This window comes from Podarcis gaigeae, assembly GCF_964106915.1.
Source record: "Podarcis gaigeae genome assembly, chromosome: 12".
Taxonomy (NCBI): domain Eukaryota; kingdom Metazoa; phylum Chordata; class Lepidosauria; order Squamata; family Lacertidae; genus Podarcis; species Podarcis gaigeae.
The window spans coordinates 2,110,229-2,128,752 of record NC_139688.1 but is presented as its reverse complement, the minus strand read 5'-3'; the positions used below and the strand labels follow the sequence as shown (position 1 = coordinate 2,128,752).

Genomic DNA, 18,524 nt, shown 5'->3' with positions numbered 1-18,524 from the left:
CCTCTGCCTGTAACCTCACTTATCAAAATGAGGGAACTGCTACAAGGCCCTCAGAGCTGGACCTCGGTGTCTGGGCTGGACAATGAGGGTAGAGATGCTACTTCAGGTATACGGGACCGAGGCCTTTTATGGCTTTAAAGGTCAGCACCAACACAATGAATTGTGCCCAGAAACATATTGGGAGCCAATGTAGGTCTTTCAGGACCGGTGTTAAGTGGTCTCGGCTGCTCCCAGTCATCAGTCTAGCAGTGTAAATTTAAAGCTCTGCAGTGCCACTGAACAGTCATGGCTTCTTCCCCCAAAGTATTCTGTGGTATGAGTACTGAGAGTTGCAAGATGGTCCTTTATATTGTTCTCCCAGAGTGGTTTTAACAAATTTCTCTTCCCAGGGGGACTGGGAATTCCAGCCCAGGAAGCCTGTGTGAGTTTGTCAAACAATATGCATGCGACAAGGCCCTATTCACACCATAGACTTAAAGTGCTATGATACCATATAAACCGTCACGGCTTTCCCCAAACAATTCTGGGAGCTGTAGTTTGTTAAGGGTGCTGGGAGTTAGGAAGCCCTAGAGCCCCTCACAGAGCTGCAGCTCTCAGACTTTCCTGGGAAAGGTGATTTACTGTTAAACCTCTCTGGGAATTGTAGCAGCTCTGTGAAGGGGTCTCTGGTCAACTCGGCACCCTACACCTCCCAGGGTTCTTTGGTGGAAGCCAGGATTGGGAACTGTAGCAAGTTGAGGGTGCCAAGAGTTAGGAGGCCCATATTCCCCTCACAGAGGTACAATTTGCAGGAGGTCTTGACAGTCAATCCCTGTGAAGGGAATGGGGGCAGGGGTCTCCTCTAACAACACCCTGTTTCCTTTTTTTAAAAATATAATATTCAAATTTTAAAGATTACAAAGAGAAAATAGAAAAAACAAAAAATACAAACAATTAAAAAAACCAGCTCAAACCTTTACATAACTTTGCTTATTTCCTTGACCTCCTCACACCTCCCTTTTTTGTATTCTAGTTCAATTAGATATTTCAGCAAATCCTTTCCAGCTTTGTTTTTATCCTAATAATTTATCTTAATATACTGTAATTTTACATTCTCGTCTTTCACCAATTAAAAAATCAATTTTTACCTAATCCTTTATATCATTTCTGCTAAAATCACATTACTTCATTCCAACATCCTTCTAACATTCCTTAATTTTGCAATGTTTCTGTAAATAAACTTTTTCTGTAAATAAATTTTTTCCAATCTTCCACCAACTCTTCACCTTGGTCTCGGATTCTGCCAGTCATTTCCGCCAGTTCCATATAGTCCACCACTTTCATCTGCCATTCTTCCCGGGTGGGTAAATCTTGTGTCTTCCAATACTTCGCGATGAGTATTCTTGCTGCTGTTGTTGCATACGTAAAGAAAGTTCTGTCCTTCTTTGGCATAACAATACCCTGTCCCTTCCTCCCATTGGTATCTGCATCTTAAGCTCATATTTCTGCGGATCAAAACAGTTTTATGGGTGTAAGGGACACGGCCATTGCCAGAATATCTCCTGCATGGTCCTCTTAGTGGTGGCACTTGGGAGACCCTGAGAAAGAAAACTGCCTGGGTGTCTCAGCGAATGCGGGAGGAGCATGTGTCAAATGTTGCTGGAGTTAGAAAAACTTAAAACACGTAGCAGAGTCCCCCAAAATATAGACCAGAGGCAATATTTCAACCAGAAGAGCTTTACTGTTGTGGAAGGCATAATGGTCACAAATCCAATACATTCAGGATTGGCAGAGTCCATAAAAATCCAGTTGCATCAGACTTAACTTAAACTAAGAACTTAAAATAAGCATAAACTCTTAACACTATATACAGAACAGAACACACCACATCAGAAGAAAGCGATAGAAAGAGAAAGACGTGAAGCCTAGACTCTTCCTGGCCTCACTATTGCAGTCAGCATGACCTTGCAGAAGAGATAACAAGCAGAGGAAACCAGCTGCTTCCCAGAAGGTTTAACCAAAACATCAACTCTCTGGCAGGCTCTTCACACACAGAGAAAAGATCTGCATCTACTCCGCAGATTGACAGGATGGTGGTAACAGAGAGAAGGTAAATAAAGGGAAGATAAGGCAAGCAGGATGGACAGAGGGGCCTATCCTGTTAAGGTGCAAGTCCATCATGGGATATGGCTGCAGGTCCAGCATTCCATCCTCACAATGGGCAACCAATCGCCTTAAGCCAGTGGTTTTCAGCCAGTGTGTGGTGGCACCCTGGGGTGCCTTGAAGGATGGCCAGGGGTGCAGCTGGCAACCCTGGCCTCTGTCCCTCTTTCCTTCCTCTTCTATTGCCCTCTTGCTTCTCTGCCTCCCAAAGGCTGTTTGTGGCAGCAGCCCTGGCTACAAGTTCTCCAGGTGAATGGGGCCTCTGGGGCTGGCCAGGCGGTGCTGGATGCCAGGAGCTGAGGCGGCTTCAGAGCAAGCAAGCGGGCGGGCAGGCGAGGGAGCCCAGCCAGCCAGTCCACCAGCTCTTGCTGTTGGGAATGGACAGACAAGTCCCAGGCCCCTGTGGGGCAGGGTGAGGAGGCACCTCTCTATGGGGCACAGGGGCAGCTCAGAGACAAGGGGCGGCAGCAGCGACTGCCCAGAGGACTCCCAAAGAGAGGGGAGAGGAGGCCAAGGAAACACTCCACAAGGGAGGGTGTTCGAAAATGGGTGAGGGGCTGCCAGCTCTGTAGGCAAGGGGTGGCATAACTGGGCTCCTGAGCCCCACAGGGGGGACACAGGAAGGTTGGTCAAGGAGCCGTGGACTCAAAAAGGTTGAAACCTGGCCTGTAGGAAACCAGGGAGCAGGATCTGATTTCTATCCTGTGGCTTTCAGCAGCTAGGATTCAGATTACAGGTAGGTAGCCGTGTTGGTCTGCCATAGTCAAAACAAAATTAAAAAAATTCCTTCCAGTAGCACCTTAGAGAGCAACTAAGTTTGTTATTGGTATGAGCTTTCGTGTGCATGCACACTTCAGAGTCATTGCTGCCCCCAGTTATTGAGGCAAAGTCCATGCTGTTTGTGGACTTCATTCGGGCGCATCTGGTCAATTGTTGTGGGGAGAGTCTGCTGGACTTCTCCCTTGGGCCTGATCCTGCAGAGCTCTTCTTAAGGTTCTTAGCAGAGGAGGCATAAAGAGGAGAAGGACCTCCTTGGATGACCTTCTCCATGCCTTTGACCCCCGCTTTGAAAAGGGTTCAGAATTGGATAGGTACCCTTTCCAAGTGAGCAGCGGAAGTGAAAACCCTGGCCGCTGTATTCTTCATTTATTGGTGCATCTGAAATGTCACCAGTCACCAGTCCGGCAGCCGCATTCTGGATTAGTTGTCGTTTCTGAGTCACCTTCAAAGGTAGCCCCACGTAGAGCGCAGCAGTCCAAGCGGGAGAAAAACCAGAGTATCTTCTTCATGCATTTGCCTCAGCAACTTTGTCCAACTTTGTCATCTTAGGATCGCCTTGATTCTTCTCTGTCATCTTCTCAATCATGGAGAGCAATTCCTCAGCTTGGGCTCCTCCTTTTTCATTGTTGTTGAAACTGCAAAACCATCCACGACACTGATCTCTCAGTTTCTGAAAGTTTTTGTTGTCACTGGAAGACATGTAATTGTCTAAACTTTCATTCTGCAATCTTTCTTTGTGGCTGAAGACAACCACCATGCGCTCCTGGTCGCTACTGTTGAATGTCTTTCTCACCCGCTGTACCACCTGGTGGTCTTCCTCTGTGAATCGGCCCACTGGGACGACCAGAACCAGAGCATGCAGGCGGGGCTGGGAGAGACGTCGGCAGTGCTCAATCTCAGTAGAATTTCGGGCTCCATCAGAGTCAAAAATCGCAGGCGTGTCAATGACAACTACCTGCTTCCCCTTCCACTCTCTTATTCCTAACCAGCAAGACTTTGTAACTGGGGTCATTTCAAGCCTGGAGTCAAACCTCTTTTTCCCAAGGATGGTGTTTCCAGTCGCACTTTTGCCAACCCCGGACTTTCCGACAATGACGATGCAAAGCTCCTTTTGCTCTGCTGAAACGGCTGCATCTGTTAATGTCGCTGGAAAGAAAAGAACAGAGCTGAGGAATCCTAACGCTTCTCATGGGGATCAACACTTTGCACTGATTAGAGCCCTTGAAGGCGTCACTTTTGCAACCTGAATTTCCTGAACTGCCCAAGCAGTTAACTACAGAATGGGATGCAGAAAGCTCAACCTATCTCTTTATTACAGCATGATACAGTTGCTAGTAATTTTAATGTTAAAGTTCTCTCTTTTGTTCTGTTTGGTACTATTTTATATATTTGGGCAAAGATTCTGGTTGACTATTGGTCATGGACAGTAATAAAGAGACTGACTGATTGACTGAATACAGGAATCGGATTTTGAACCGTGCAATTAATTCTTGCTGTTTTGAATGTCATTGCGTTATTCACTTCCTTAGCAGGTGGTGCAAACCGCTATTCTGAATTATGTTTTTAGTGGGTTGGGGAAGGAGGCACTGGGAATGAGTTTACAGAACCAAGAGAGCAGTGGCCCCCAAAGCCTTGGAACCACTGGCTTCAAAGCCTAAACACAGGAATTTAAACTGTGCCTGGAAACAAACCTGAAGCAGGTGTCAGTTGCTCTCTCCAGCCTCTGCCTTTAATGTCTAATGTTTTAAAATTGTTTATGTGCCATAAGCCGCCGAGAGGGGCTGGGGAAACCCTGCCAGAGGGGCGGGGTATAAATAACAAAATACTACTACTACTACTAAGGGACGCGGGTGGCGTTGTGGGTTAAACCACAGAGCCTAGGACTTGGTGATCAGAAGGTCGGTGGTTCGAATCCCTGCAACAGGGTGAGTTCCCGTTGCTCGGTCCCTGCTCCTGCCAACCTAGCAGTTTGAAAGCACGTCAAAGTGCAAATAGATAAATAGGTACCACTCCGGCGGGAAGGTAAACGACGTTTCTGTGTGCTGCTCTGGTTCGCCAGAAGCGGCTTAGTCATGCTGGCCACATGACCCAGAAGCTGTACGCCGGCTCCCTTGGCCAATAAAGCGAGATGAGCGCCGCAACCCCAGAGTCATCTGTGACTGGACCTAATGGTCAGGGGTCCCTTTACCTTTACTACTACTACTAATTTCAAAACAGTGCTCAATGTCATTCCTTGCCATTCCCTCCAGGGCTGCTAGATGTCACTCTGAGACAGAATATGATGATCACGAACTCTTCCCTTCCACCCCCTTGTAGTTCTGTTTCCAAGGGTTCAGAAGTGTTTTGCACATCGATTCTGGCACATATTGCCAGAAAGGAGAGAAACGAGGAAGAGGTAGATTAGGAAAGCATCTATTGTATGGGAAGTAAATTTGCTATTTTATTTTATTTTTCTTAAAAAAACTTTACACACATTCAGTAGGGCTCATTGCAAACCAGGGGGAATCGGCTGAAGCTGGAAGGAAACCTTACCACAAGTGCTTACTTTGAACAGGGGGGGCTCTCTCCTCCTCCCACTCCGGACCCCTCAGTTCCTGGAATCTCCACGGCCTCCTGTGGCTTCTCTTTCTCTGGTGGGTGCCCAGAAAGGTCCTTTTCATTTGGGATCAAGGTAGGATTCCCAACCCTTTCAGGCCTGCAGAAGGGCTTCTCCTGGTTATTCTTCACCATGGCCTTCACCATGGAGAGCAGTTTCTCAGCCTGCGTCTTCCTCTTGTTTTGGTTGCGGTTGTCGACCGAGAACCGCTGCAAATTGCAGTCACCGGCCATGTTCTGAAGGCGTTGGTATTCTGGGCGAGATCGATGTTCTTCCAAAGCTGCGTCGTCCAGTTTTTCCCCAGTGAGCACGACAATCATGTACTTCATGGCTTCGCAGCCAAATATCTCCTGAACCCATTCTACTGCCTCATCGTCTGCTTCGTTCCAGTGGTGGGTGACCAGCAACAAAGCGTGTGGTCCAGGTCTGGATAGACGGAGGCAGTGCTGAGAGTCAGGGGAATCCTTGGCTGTGCTGCTCCCGAGGTCAAAATCAGCAGGCGTGTCAATGAGGACTAGCTGCTTTCCCTCCCATTCCCCGATTCCTAACTGACAGGATCTCGTCACGGTGCCAACCTCAAATGCCTCCCGCCTGAGAATGGTGTTTCCTGTGGCACTTTTTCCTGCTCCTGGTTTCCCCACGAGGACAATCCGCACTTCATTGCTCTCTGTCGGAATCTGGTTCTCAGGATTTGATGCTGTTGAGGAAAGTTCAGGTATTAGAGGGTGCAATGAAGGTTGTGTAGGAAACCATTGCATTTTATTGATTTTGGGGGTTTGCACGGGGTGTTTTGCCTGTAGTTTTGAAGGAGGGGCCCTAGGCTGGGGACCCCCTAAGTTATATCTTGTAAGCAGAGATGGAAGGAGTCCATCTGTTTTGCAAAAAATAAATACCATACTTTTCGCTCTATAGGACGCACCGGACAATAGGACGCACCTTGTTTTAGAGGGGGGAGAACAAGAAAAAAAATTCTCCCCCTCTCTGCCCAGTGCCCCTTCAGCGAAGCGGCAGGAGGTGCTGCGCAGAGAGGAGGAGAATTTCCCCCCTCTTGTTTTCCCCCTCTAAAACAAGGTGCTGTTTAAGGTGCGTTGAGTCGCCTTCAGTTGCCACCAACCCCTCTCGCTCTCCAGGCTTCAGGCTCCTTTCGACCTGCTCTTTGGGGCTGGCGGAGGGAAGCCTACCACCAGCCCCAAAGAGCAAGTCGGGGAGCAGCGGAAAGCTTCTATGGCTTCTTTAGCCCCGCACGCGCTCTCCCGGTTGGAGAGGTGGCGTGTGGCTAAAGAGGCTCCTGCCATAGCCGCACGTCACCTCTCCAGCCAGGAAAGGGTCGCGGGGCTATGGCGTCTTTGCTCCATAGGACACACACATATTTCCCCTTCATTTTTGAAGGGGAAAAAGTGCGTCCTATAGGGCGAAAAATACGGTAAATGCATAGCTGAGAGGTGATGTGATGGCACCGTAAGAGTAGATCCTGGGGTGGCCTGTTGAAACTAGGAGTCTAAATGTGTGGGCATTGTTAATAGGAACATTGCAGGGAGTTGGACTAGAGCAGTGGTTCTCAACCATCTGTGGGTCCCCAGATGTTGTTGGACTACAACTCCCATCATCCCTGAGCTCTGGCCTTGCTAGCTAATGGTGATGGGAGTTGTAGTTCAACAACATCTGGGGACCCACAGGTTGAGAAAGGCTGGACTAGAGGATCTTTGGGGGAACCTTCCATGGTTCTGTGATTCTCCAAGGCAGTTCATGCGCTCCAAATCTGTTCCCACAAAAGATGCACAACTGGAATGATGGATGTCTCCAACCCTCTGCAGTGATTTATCCGAAGCTTAGAAACTTCATTATGTCGCTTCCCTTGACCAGAGTCACACTCAGGGAAAAGTTGCTGGCTGTGTGTATTTGAGATCTGTCTCATTTCTGTCTTAGTGTCTCATCTGTGCTAGATGAGATTGGCACAGAGATCATTCCAGCCTTTGCTCTGCTCCTCCCCTCGCAGACTGTCTGTGGCCTGAAAAAAGTGTTTTAGCTGACCCCAGGAAGATCACTAGCCTCATCCTGCTGATGACCTAGGGGACCGCCTCTCTTGGTATGCCCCACGGAGGACCTTACGGTCTTCAAACAAAAACTTATTGGAGATCCTGGGCCACAGGGAGGTTAGGTTGCCCTCAACTAGAGCCAGGGCTTTTTTGGCCGTGGCCCCGATCTGGTGGAACGCTCTGTCCCAAGAGACTAGGGCCCTGTGGGACTTGACATCTTTCTGCAGGGCCTGCAAGACGGAGCTGTTCCACCAGGCCTTTGGCCAAGGCACAGTCTGAGCCCCTCCTTTGGTAATCCTCACAGAACTCTAGCCTAATGGTTGCCATTAATTTGATTCTGAATTGATTAGAATGTATTTCAATTAATTGACTATGATTTTATGTACACTGTGCTATTTTTACTGTTGTTAGCCGCTCTGAGCCCGGCTTTGGCTGGGGAGGGCAGGATATAAGTAACATTATTTTATCATTTATTATTATTATTATTATGAGAATTCTCTATCTAATGCAATAGATCCCAAACTTTTTCCGGCCATCGCCTCCTTGGGTGCCACAAACTCATTCCCAGTGCTCCCTACTCTACCCTATCAAAAGCATTATTCAGAATAATAATAATAATAATAATTTATTGTTTGTACCCCGCCCATTTGGCTGAGTTTCCCCAGCCACTCTGGGTGGCTTCCACAGAGACCAGAAATACACTAAAATGTCACACATGAAAAACTTGCATGGCACACATAGGAAGATAATAACACAACGAAATTCAAAACGGTAATAATCAATTGCACATTTGCACATAATCCAATTAAAACTATTTAATTAATTCAACGAAATGGATGAACTTGATCCAGCAATTCCAACTTTTCAGAGTCCGGTAGTCATTTGCTCTTCTAGCGCTGCCCCCTGCCTTGTAGGGACCCCTCCCTAGGGAACCCCACACTTTGCATACGACCTTCTGGATCTCTTGAGGAAAAACTTACCCCTACCAAACATGCTGCAAAAGGAAGACCTAAGTTCTGTAAGCCTAGAATTAGAGAAGAGAAGAAAGAATGAGGAGGGGGCCTTTCACCCAGCAAGATGTTAGACCATTTAACGTTTCACCGGGGAAATAAGCAGTTGTGTACAGAACCAGTTTGTGGGCAAAGTATACCCTTCTGTATCTTATAGGGAAATGTCATGTCATGTTACGTTTCACAATTCTCTTACAATATTCATCCAAAGACGTTGTGGTATATTTAGCAATTCCCAACATGGTTTCTTCCTGCGATGACAGTTGTAGCTCAGTCGGTAGAGCGTGAGCCTCTTAATCTCTGGGTTGTGGGTTCGAGCCCCACATTGGACAAAAGATTCCTGCATGCAGGGGGTTGGACTAGATGACCCTCGGGGTCCCTTCCAACTCTACCATTCTATGTTATTTCTGAAGGGCTTCAGGCTTGAGAGGGCTTGAGAGGGCTCTTGGGCTTGGATCCTGCTTGTGGGCTTCACTTTGGGGCACCCAGGTGGCACTGTGAGAATAGAATGTGGGACTAGCTGTGCCCCTGGCCTGATCCTGAAGGCTCTTCTTATGCTCCTAAGGCTGCAGGATGGCCCCCTTGCCATGCCCTTTTACACCTATAACAGTCTTTGGCCACCCTCCACTTGGTTCTGTAAACCCACCCCCAGTGCCCTCTGCCCTATTCTGCCCAAAGCATAATTCACAATAGTGGTTTGCACTGCCCACTAAGGAAGAAAACAACACAATAAAATTCAAAAGTGTAAGAAATAATTGCACCTTTGTCTGAAACCCAGTTAAAACTATTTAGTTTAACTAATTCAGCAAAATGGATGAACTTGATCCAGTGACACCAGCATTTCAAAGTCAGTCATTTGCACCCTGCCCCCCTGCTTTCCCCCTTTTCTCTTAGTGCCCCCTTAATGATCCCCCTGGGGTGCTGCCACCCACTTTGGGAGCTACTGATCTACAAAAAGCCTCTGGAAGAGAGGTTTGGAGTTCACTTCTCCACCCTAGAAGAACCAGGCTCACACCCCTGATCCCCTTGGAGGAAGTGTGGGGTTGAAAGTCAAGGACAAAAGCAAACAATGTGCTGCAGCATTTTGTTGCAGCTCCCCTCGATTTGCTCACTTGCTTTGCAGCAGAATACCAAACTGGCCTTGGATCTGGAGGAGGAGGTCAGCAGGGAGCAGAAGGCTGCTGTGGCTTCAAACCACTCAGTCCGGCTCCAGAAGTGCAAGTCTGCTCATTGTAATTCCACCTGTATATTTTTAGTTATTTTAGTTGGGTATTTTCAGTGTCCCCTGAACAAATCCACCCTCCCATAGCAAAGTTTATGATAACGAATTAAACACCTTCTTACCATTGTTTGGCCATATCTGCTAAGGGAATCCAGCTGGCTTTTCTCCAGTGTCTCTCTCTGTGTGCTGTGAACTCTGCGGAGATAAACGCTTTCTAGTTTCACTTTCAAGAGCAGCCTTGACTCTAGTTCCCTCCCTGTCATCGCAGGGCACTGCACAGATCTGCAGGCAGCTGTCTCTACGCCTTCGCGGGCTGCTGTAATCCAGCCACCCAGTTGAAGGCCATCCCAGATTCTCTGTTGTTCTGAAAACCAAGAACGGCCCAGGACAAGGTGGAAGCTGGCCCTGTTCTTCCCAGCAGTTTGGGTGCCCTTGGACCTAAAAGCGCAGGGTTCACTGGCTAGGAGATTTATTTATTTCTTAAGTAATTGCTTTGCTGCATCCCAGGTCCCTCTGCATCTGAGCTGAAAGCAGCAACTCCTGGAGAATAAGACCCACGGCCAGCACTGCAGGGCTGTTGTGTTGCAGCTGGGCAAGGAAGGGGGTGGGAGACCCTCTCTCAGGCACCCCCCTTTCATCACTCATGCTAAATCATGCTGCAAGTCCGCTACCTGCTTTCCACCTCTAGAGGTGCAAACCTTTCCAGAAATCACCTCCAGCCTATTCACCATGCATGGGGAGCATTCAGTATTTTGGGCAGTGTGATTCAAGGACTATTAACTGAAATATTGTTTTGTGCATCCCCGTCACTGAGAGGGAAGAGACTACAGGAATGTCTGCACTTAGCCAGGAATGAAGGTCAACGGATACCATGGTGTCTTGGGGGGCTCACAGCAAAAACCTGCCCCCCCAACAGATCCTGCGTCCCCATTAGAATCATAAAATCATAGAGTTGGAAGAGACCACAAGGGCCATCGAGTCCAACCCCCTGCCAAGCAGGAAACACTATCAGAGCACTCCTGACATATGGTTGTCAAGCCTCTGCTTCAAGACCTCCAAAGAAGGAGACTCCACCACACTCCTTGGCAGCAAATTCCACTGTCAAACAGCTCTTACTGTCAGGAAGTTCTTCCTAATGTTTAGGTGGAATCGTCTTTCTTGTAGTTTGGAACCATTGCTCCGTGTCCGCTTCTCTGGAGCAGCAGAAAACAACCTTTCTCCCTCCTCTATGTGACATCCTTTTATATATTTGAACATGGCTATCCTATCACCCCTTAACCTCCTCTTCTCCAGGCTAAACATGCCCAGCTCCCTTAGCCGTTCCTCATAAGGCATCGTTTCCAGGCCTTTGACCATTTTGGTTGCCCTCCTCTGGACACGTTCCAGTTTGTCAGTGTCCTTCTTGAACTTTGGTGCCCAGAACTGGACACAGTACTCCAGGTGAGGTCTGACAGAGCAGAATACAGTGGCACTATTACTTCCCTTGATCTAGATGCTATTGATGCAGCCCAGAATTGCATTGGCTTTTTTAGCTGCCGCGCCACACTGTTGGCTCATGTCAAGTTTGTGGTCAACCAAGACTCCCAGATCCTTTTCACATGTACTGCTCTCAAGCCAGGTGTCACCCATCTTGTATTTGTGCCTCTCATTGTTTTTGCCCAAGTGCAATACTTTACATTTCTCCCTGTTAAAATTCATCTTGTTTGTTTTGGCCCAGTTCTCTAATCTGTCAAGGTCGTTTTGAAGTGTGATCCTGTCCTCTGGGGTGTTAGCCACCCCTCCCAGTTTGGTGTCATCTGCAAATTTGATCAGGATGCCCTTGAGTCCATCATCCAAGTCGTTGATAAAGATGTTGAATAAGACCGGGCCCAAGACAGAACCCTGTGGCACCCCACTAGTCACCTCACTTAGGGCACTCTTCCAGGAAAGCCCTAAATCAGTTCTGGGTCCAGCACAGAGCAAGGCAGATCTCTGTGTCTCCTGCTTCCAGCACCAGCTGAGCTCTGACACCCATACACAGACCCCCTCACCTGTTGTTCTCCATCCTAGGATGACGTGGGGTCCAGCCAAGTAAGGGGGTGAAAGGCCCATCCATTTGTCTCTGTGGCAACAGGGCCACCTCTTCTCAGGTGATAAGAGCAGTAAATTTGGAGGGGGGGTTAATATAATTTTCACAATATTCTGCATATCCAACAGTTACATTGTCTCATAAATTGACTTCCCACCCCGTCTTCCACTGTGTTTCCCCACAAACCTTTTCTACTGCATTATATCTTAAAAAATAAATAAATCCTGAATTTCAAAAGTTTACCAGAGGATACATAATTTGCAGGTACACATCCGTTTCACATTTGACTCCCCCTCCACTGAAAAGTGAAAGAATGAAAGAGTATTGAGGTGGCATTATGGGTTTGTTAGAGCAGAACTGAGGAACCCCACGGCTTCTCCTGGGGACGATCTATTCAGGGAGGCCTGGCTCTCTGCTCTCGGAGAAGGTGATCTGTCTACCTGGCCCTCCTCCCCATCTGCTGGCCCTCCTGCTCCTGAGGAAGCTAGTCTTTCCCCACCTCTGGTCATCAGAGAGAAGCCTGCCCTGCCCACCCCATGAGGACTGGCAGCTTGAGAGCCCACCTGGCCTCAATCCACCAGAGGAGTGGGGGCTAGATTAAATCCTGGGCCAACACGGGTGACAGAGCCCCCAGAAAGGACAGAACCAAAGGAGGTGCTCCCTTTGGGGAGATCTGCTTTGGGGGAGAGCAACGGAAGGACCACCTCCTCAACGTCTTCTAGGGGGATGGTCTTGCCCTAATGGTCTTAACTGGGTTTGTTTTTTAAAAAATGTGTGTGTGTGGTTTGTTGGTTTGTTTGTTTTGGGAGGAGGGAAAGCGAAAGTGATCAGCCATGGGCCATTTCTGAGAATTCAGATGGTTAGAAAGAACAACCTGCCTAGGTCCAGAAACCAATAGATAAGGGAAGGTGTGTTGTTTTTCTTGCTGGCCATTTCCTTCTTTCGTTTGAGGGACCTTTCAACGCAAAACAGGATACTAATCTCTCTGCTCTTATCAAAACAGCTCAGCAAATATTTCCATGTTTTATGTTTCATTTATGCTGCAAGAACATATGAACGTATGAAGAGCCCTCTGGGATCAGGCCAGGGGCCCGTCAAGTTGCAGACTCATAGAATTGTAGAGTTGGAAGGGACCCTGAGGGTCATCTAGTCCACCCCCCTGCAATGCAGCTGTCCCATATAGTGACCGAACCTGCAACCTTGGCGTTATATCAGCACCACGCTCTAAGCGATGGAGCTCTCCGGTCCAGTCACCTGTTCTCACAGTGACCAGCCAGATGCCCCCAAGGGAAGCCTGCAAGCAGGAGCTGAGCTCAAGAACAACTCTCCCCTTCTGAATTTTCCAGCAACTGCAATTCAGAGGCATCGCTGCCTCCAGCTGTGGCTAACTCCAGCTGTGCACAAACATTATTTCACATGCATAGAACTGGAGTGAAACATATGTGCTGTGAAGGCAACAAATGTATGTTTGTGAATGTATCTGGCATACAGGTATATTCATCAGAGTGGCATTGATGCTGCTGCTGCTGCTGCTGCTGAAATACGTAATAAATATAGGAACAAAAACCAGTAATTCCCCTTGCACAACACATATAAAAGCACTTTGGATGTCAATTCACCAAAGGCCTTGTTGGAGAGGAGCGTTTTCGCCTGGCACCTAAAGATGCATAATGAAGGTGCCAGGCGAGTCTCTTTGGGAGAGCATTTCACAAATGGGGAGCCACTGCAGAAAAGGCCCTGTTCTTGTGTCACCACCCTCTGGATCCCTTGAGGAGGAGGCACATGAAGAAGGATATCTCACGTACAGGTGGGGTTGGCCACAGATCCTTTTCCAGGACACACTCAGTGGCGAAAATGAGTCTGAACAACCAGCACAAACACCCAGGAAAAGGTGGGGGAGAAGATCCTGCAGGTAGCAGTTGGGCAGCAGGACCACAAGCAGTGGAAGGGTGGATGAGCCCTTCTGGAGATTTTTGTCCAGGAGCAACCAGAGTGGAGAGAGCTTGCTTTTTGGGATCTGCAGCCTGGGAATGAGCTCTATTGCACAGTACATTTCTGAGCACAATTCAAAGTGTTGGTGCTGACCTTTAAAGCCCTAAACGGCCTTGGTCCTATATACCTGAAGGAACGTCTCCACCCCCATCGTTCTGCCTGAACACTGAGGTCCTGCTCCAAGGGTCTTCTGCCGGTTCCTTCCCTGCAAGAAGTGAGGTTACAGGGAACCAGGCAGAGGGCCTTCTCGGTAGTGGCACCCTCCCTGTGGAATGCCTTCCCATAAGATGTCAAAGAGATAAACAACTACCTGACATTCAGAAGACATCTGAAGGCAGGCCTGTTCAGGGAAGTTTTTAATGTGTGACATTTTAATGTATTTTTTAATCTTTGTTGGAAGCCACCCAGAGTGGCTGGGGAAACACAGCCAGATGGGCAGGGTACAAATAATTTATTATTATTATTATTATTATTATTATTATTATTATTATTAGTGATGCAGGAGTGAGGAGTTTATCTGCCTCCTTTTTACAGTACACACAGAATGCTAGAATCCAAGAATGGTAGAGTCGGAAGGGACACCCCAAAGGTCCTCTAGCCCAACCCCCTGCAATGCAAGAATCTCAACTCAAGCATCCATGACAGGCGGCCACCCAACCTCTGCTTATAAATCTCCAAGGCAGGAAAGTCCACCACTTCCTGAGGGAGACCATTCCGCTGCCAAACTGCTTTTACTGTCTGAAATCTTTTCCTGATGTTTAGCCAGAATCTCCTTTCTTGTAACATGATGCCATGGGTTCGAGTCCTACCCTCCGGAGAAGGAGAATACAAGCTTGGTGCATCTTCCATGTGACAACTCTTGAGATATGTGAAGATGGCTCTCATATCTCCTCTTTTCCGGGCTAAACATTCCCAACCTCGTCAACTGTTCCTCCTAAGGCTTTTCCCCCCACATCCTTCATCATCTTGGTCGCCCTCCTCTGCCCACCTTCCAGCTTGTCAATATCCTTCTTAAACTGTGGCGCCCAGGACTGAACACAGTATTCCAGCTGTGCTCTGGCACCTGGAAAGCAACGGCATTCTGGTTGCAACTGGATTTCTTCTGTTGTGAGGAGACGGTCAATCAGTTCCTGCCTTAGCAGACCGCAAGCCTCACATGGGCCCACAGTGTGATGCAGCAGCAAAAAAGGCTAAGGCTATTCCAGGCTGCCTCCACTGGTCTAGTGTCTCAATCAAGGGCAGTAATGAGTCTATGGCACATGGTCTGACTCTGTATAAGGCTGCCTCCTATGCCTCTGAATACCCCAAGTGTGGGGAAAGCCATTGAGCTGACGTCTTGCTTGTGAGTTTCCTGTCATGGCATCTGGTTTGCAGAGCCATCAGGCTGCTGGACAATGATAGACCCCTTTTGCCTGAGCCATCAGCCGGACTCTTTTAATGCTATTGTGTTCTCCTTTTACGGATGTGCAGTTGGATGAATCAAAACACTTTCACTTTCCATATGTCCAACATTCGGCTATTAATGTGCACTCAAAGCCTGCATCAGACTCAGAGCTCTGAGAGGGACGGGGAGAGTCAGAGGCTGCCTGAAGTTGCAGAGAGAAACAGCCAGACCAGGAACAGCTCCAGGCTGAGAAAACTGCCCAGCAGAAGTCAAGGTAGTGAAAACACCCCTCTATTCTGCTGGAATTAAGCAGAGGTGGGGATCCCTCCTGCAGGAGGAAATGGAGGGCGGGAAAATATTTTGCAGATGCCACAATGCGCCTTCTGCACTTGGTTTTGTAGAGGCGGTTGGTGGTTGGAGGCAAAGTCTGCCCTCCTGGGTGATGCTCTAAAAGGAAGGGGAAAGGGGGCACAATCCATGCCAAGGATTCACCCATTTCTGTTTTTATATAATTTTTATAAAATTTTCTGTTTTACAATTTAAAATACTCATTTTACATCCTTAAAATAGCAACCAATTCCCTTCTTTTCTATCCAAGGTTCCTTTTGCATATCATAAATCCCTGCATATTTTACAAAAACTACACTAATTAGTATTCCATTATTACATCCCTCAAAACTTATTAACACTGCTGAATTTATCTTAATGCTGCCAGTGTTTTTGGCTGTACACAATTATTTTCCATATATTCAATAAACATTTTCCAATCTTCTTTAAACACATTTTCTTCTTGTTCTCTTATTCTATATCTTGAGTCTGCAAGCTGTGCGTATTCAGTCAACTTAAGCTGCCATTCTCCTTTGGTTGGGAACTCGCTCGTTTTCCATTTTGGGGCTAACAAAACACGGGCCGCAGTGGTGGCACACATAAACAACCTTTTCGGACACCTGGGAATTTCCGTTTGAATTATCCCCAACAGAAAGGACTCGTCTTTTGTTTCCCAGTCTAATAACAGATTATACATTTTAAACAAAAGTTTCTCTTTGTTTCGTAGAAGCTCTTTTTTGAATTGTCAGCTTTGGTCCGAAAAACCATTCTTCCTATCTACTTTAAACATTTCATGTGACCGATGGTATTGCAACCAATCCGTAATATGGCTCCTTACATTTTCCATTGATTTCAGTTTAGGTTCCGCTCCTGTAAAATACAGCAATTCCCTGTAAGTCACCTACTGTCTATCCATATTAACTCTCTTAATTGTAATAGCCTCAACAGGAGATAGCCATAAAGGTGTTTTCCTTTCCAGCAGATTTTTATATTTCTCCCAAACTCTATACAGATTCTTCCTAAGGATATGGTCCATAAAACTTTTATAAATTTTCGCCTTTCCATACCAAAGTCATGCATGCCAGCCAAATTGTAAGTCATAAGTCCAGGATGTACAAAAAGGATTCACCGCTTTTTGGAGGCGTGTGAAGGAGAGGTCAGGTGGTAGAAGTTTCCACAAACGCCCTACCTCCAAAAAGGCACAGCCACCGGTTAGGTCATTTCTCCTTCTTCCTGCGAGATGCAATGCTGCCCGCCCCCCCCCCCCCTGATTCCCAGACCATTAAAAAACCTACAAGGAAGGAGATGGCACCACCTTCTGAGGGAGTCTGTTCCACCAAACAGTTCTTGCCTTCAGAAAGTTCCTCCTAAGGCTTAGTCAGAATCTCCTTTTTTGTAAATCAAATCCACTGGTTCGGGTCCTGCTCTCTGGAGCAATAGAAAACAAGCTTGCTCCCTCTCCGGTGTGACATTAAAGTACATGTGTGGGGGTTCTGGCCGCAAACCTGTAAGGTTGTAAGTCCTCTGGCTCTGATTTGTGGGACCTCCTCCTCCTCTGTTCATTGTTCTGCTGTTGTAAAATAGCACAATTAAGAAATGCTGAAAATCAGCCCGCCACGTTTACTGACCCCACAGTAAAAGTGACTAGATTGGGTTGACTGATTTGATCTTCTTGTGAAACTGACTAGAATGTAGAAGGGTTGTTCTCAGGTGAAATCATTCGGTTTAGAGTTTGATATGTAACCCTGTTTACCCAGAACTGAGCTTATCTGCCCTTATTTCCTTATAGAGTCCTTTATAGGTTCTCCATCGGTCAGAGAAAATAACAGAGGCCAACCAGAGAATACTGAGAAGCAAAGCAGCTAGTAAGCCTGATCTTTATTGATCTGTTGCAACAGGGTGCTCCCCCCACACGCAGGAGGACCCTGAACAAAGCTGTGCCTGCCCTTATATAGACATTTTAAATTCCCTGCCCTGTAACCCAAAACCACCCCCCACAAACATCATACCTACACCACAGAAAAGGTGTTCTACAACAGAAATTTGAATGTTGTTGTTTTTCCTGTCTGCCAGGTTATCTAATAATGCCTTATCTGATTGCCTTTTCTGGTAGTCTGGCCATTCCTTTGAGATGCTAATCACTTAATTCCTGAGACAATGGGGAGGTTCCCTCACCGCCTCCCTCCTTGCAGAGAAACATTTGGTCAGTCTGGAGTCAAAATGGTTTCAGGACTGTGCTGCTCCAGACATGTGGTTTATATTTTTATGTACGTGTTTGCTTGGTACATTTATGAACATTTATTTTATATATATATGTGTGTGTGTGTGTGTGTGTGTGTGTGTGTGACCTTGAATTTTTTTATTACACTGCAAAGTAGGAATAGAAGGACCTCTAAGTTTTGATTCTTCCAGTTTCTATGGTTCCCTTTTGGACTTAGACCCCTCACAAGGAGTTCATTTTCCCCCACTGGAGCCAAGGTAGAGAGCCAGCAACCTTTATCTCACTGAATGTTGCTTCCTTAGCGACCAGTCTTGGGTATCAGAGAGGACCGATTTACGTATCCCCCAAACTTTGTTTTTGGCTAAGGACTCCAGTAGCAGGAAAGTCCCTGGAGAAAAACTGAGTTTCCAACACTGAGAGTCCCCCAGGAGTTCTGCAAATGACTTTTTGGTGTCTTTAATGCAGGATTTCTGGACCGCTGTGAACCTTGATGGCAGCTTATCTTTCTGCGACAGGCAGCATGGCCAAAGGTGAGTCTTTTCCTGATATTGACCATCCTGAGGTAGCAAAACAAATGCTGCATGGTTTGCTTATGACTTCAAGATGGCAGAGACGGATGAGCCCAGGGGAAACACATGTAATAAATGGAAATCTGCCCTTATTCCCTTATGGGGGACGCAAGAGTCCTTTGTAGATTCTCCATCGGTCGGAGAAAAGAACAGAGGCCAACCAGAGAATATTGAGAA

The 18,524-nt window shown here is 47.2% G+C and overlaps 4 protein-coding genes across 7 annotated transcripts in view; 3 read left to right on the top strand and 1 right to left on the bottom strand.

Annotated features, from left to right (window-relative positions):
* Nucleotides 1-18,524, top strand: part of LOC310827680 (uncharacterized protein) — a 919,426-nt gene that overhangs the window by 460,739 nt on the left and 440,163 nt on the right. The window lies entirely within an intron of this gene.
* Nucleotides 1-18,524, top strand: part of LOC310827821 (erythroblast NAD(P)(+)--arginine ADP-ribosyltransferase-like) — an 840,324-nt gene that overhangs the window by 542,899 nt on the left and 278,901 nt on the right. The gene's annotated exons all lie outside the window — the stretch shown is intronic.
* On the bottom strand, nt 1,701-10,648 carry LOC310827827 (GTPase IMAP family member 9-like). Of its 2 annotated transcripts, none has more exons than XM_083704312.1 (4): nt 9,909-10,648; nt 8,541-8,578; nt 5,468-6,215; nt 1,701-4,068 (listed from the first exon to the last, which is right to left on the bottom strand). In XM_083704312.1, the coding sequence occupies exons 1-4, from the start codon at nt 9,920-9,922 to the stop codon at nt 3,948-3,950; spliced, it is 921 nt and encodes a 306-aa protein (XP_083560438.1). In that variant the 5' UTR covers nt 9,923-10,648; the 3' UTR covers nt 1,701-3,947. The 2 variants fall into 2 exon arrangements, with proteins under 2 accessions (XP_083560438.1, XP_083560439.1); XM_083704313.1 differs by having other exon boundaries at nt 8,535-8,570; nt 9,901-10,647.
* The window catches only part of LOC310827845 (GTPase IMAP family member 9-like), a 28,778-nt gene continuing 25,542 nt past the window's right edge, over nt 15,289-18,524 (top strand). Inside the window, exons 1-2 of one of the 3 annotated variants that reach the window (XM_083704357.1) lie at nt 15,289-15,545; nt 18,244-18,308. In XM_083704357.1, coding sequence (XP_083560483.1) covers nt 18,269-18,308 — 40 coding nt within the window. In that variant the 5' untranslated portion in view covers nt 15,289-15,545; nt 18,244-18,268. Of the gene's footprint in view, nt 15,546-17,348; nt 17,495-18,243; nt 18,309-18,524 lie in introns of those variants that run through there. The other 2 variants (XM_083704359.1, XM_083704358.1) reach the window with 2 other exon arrangements.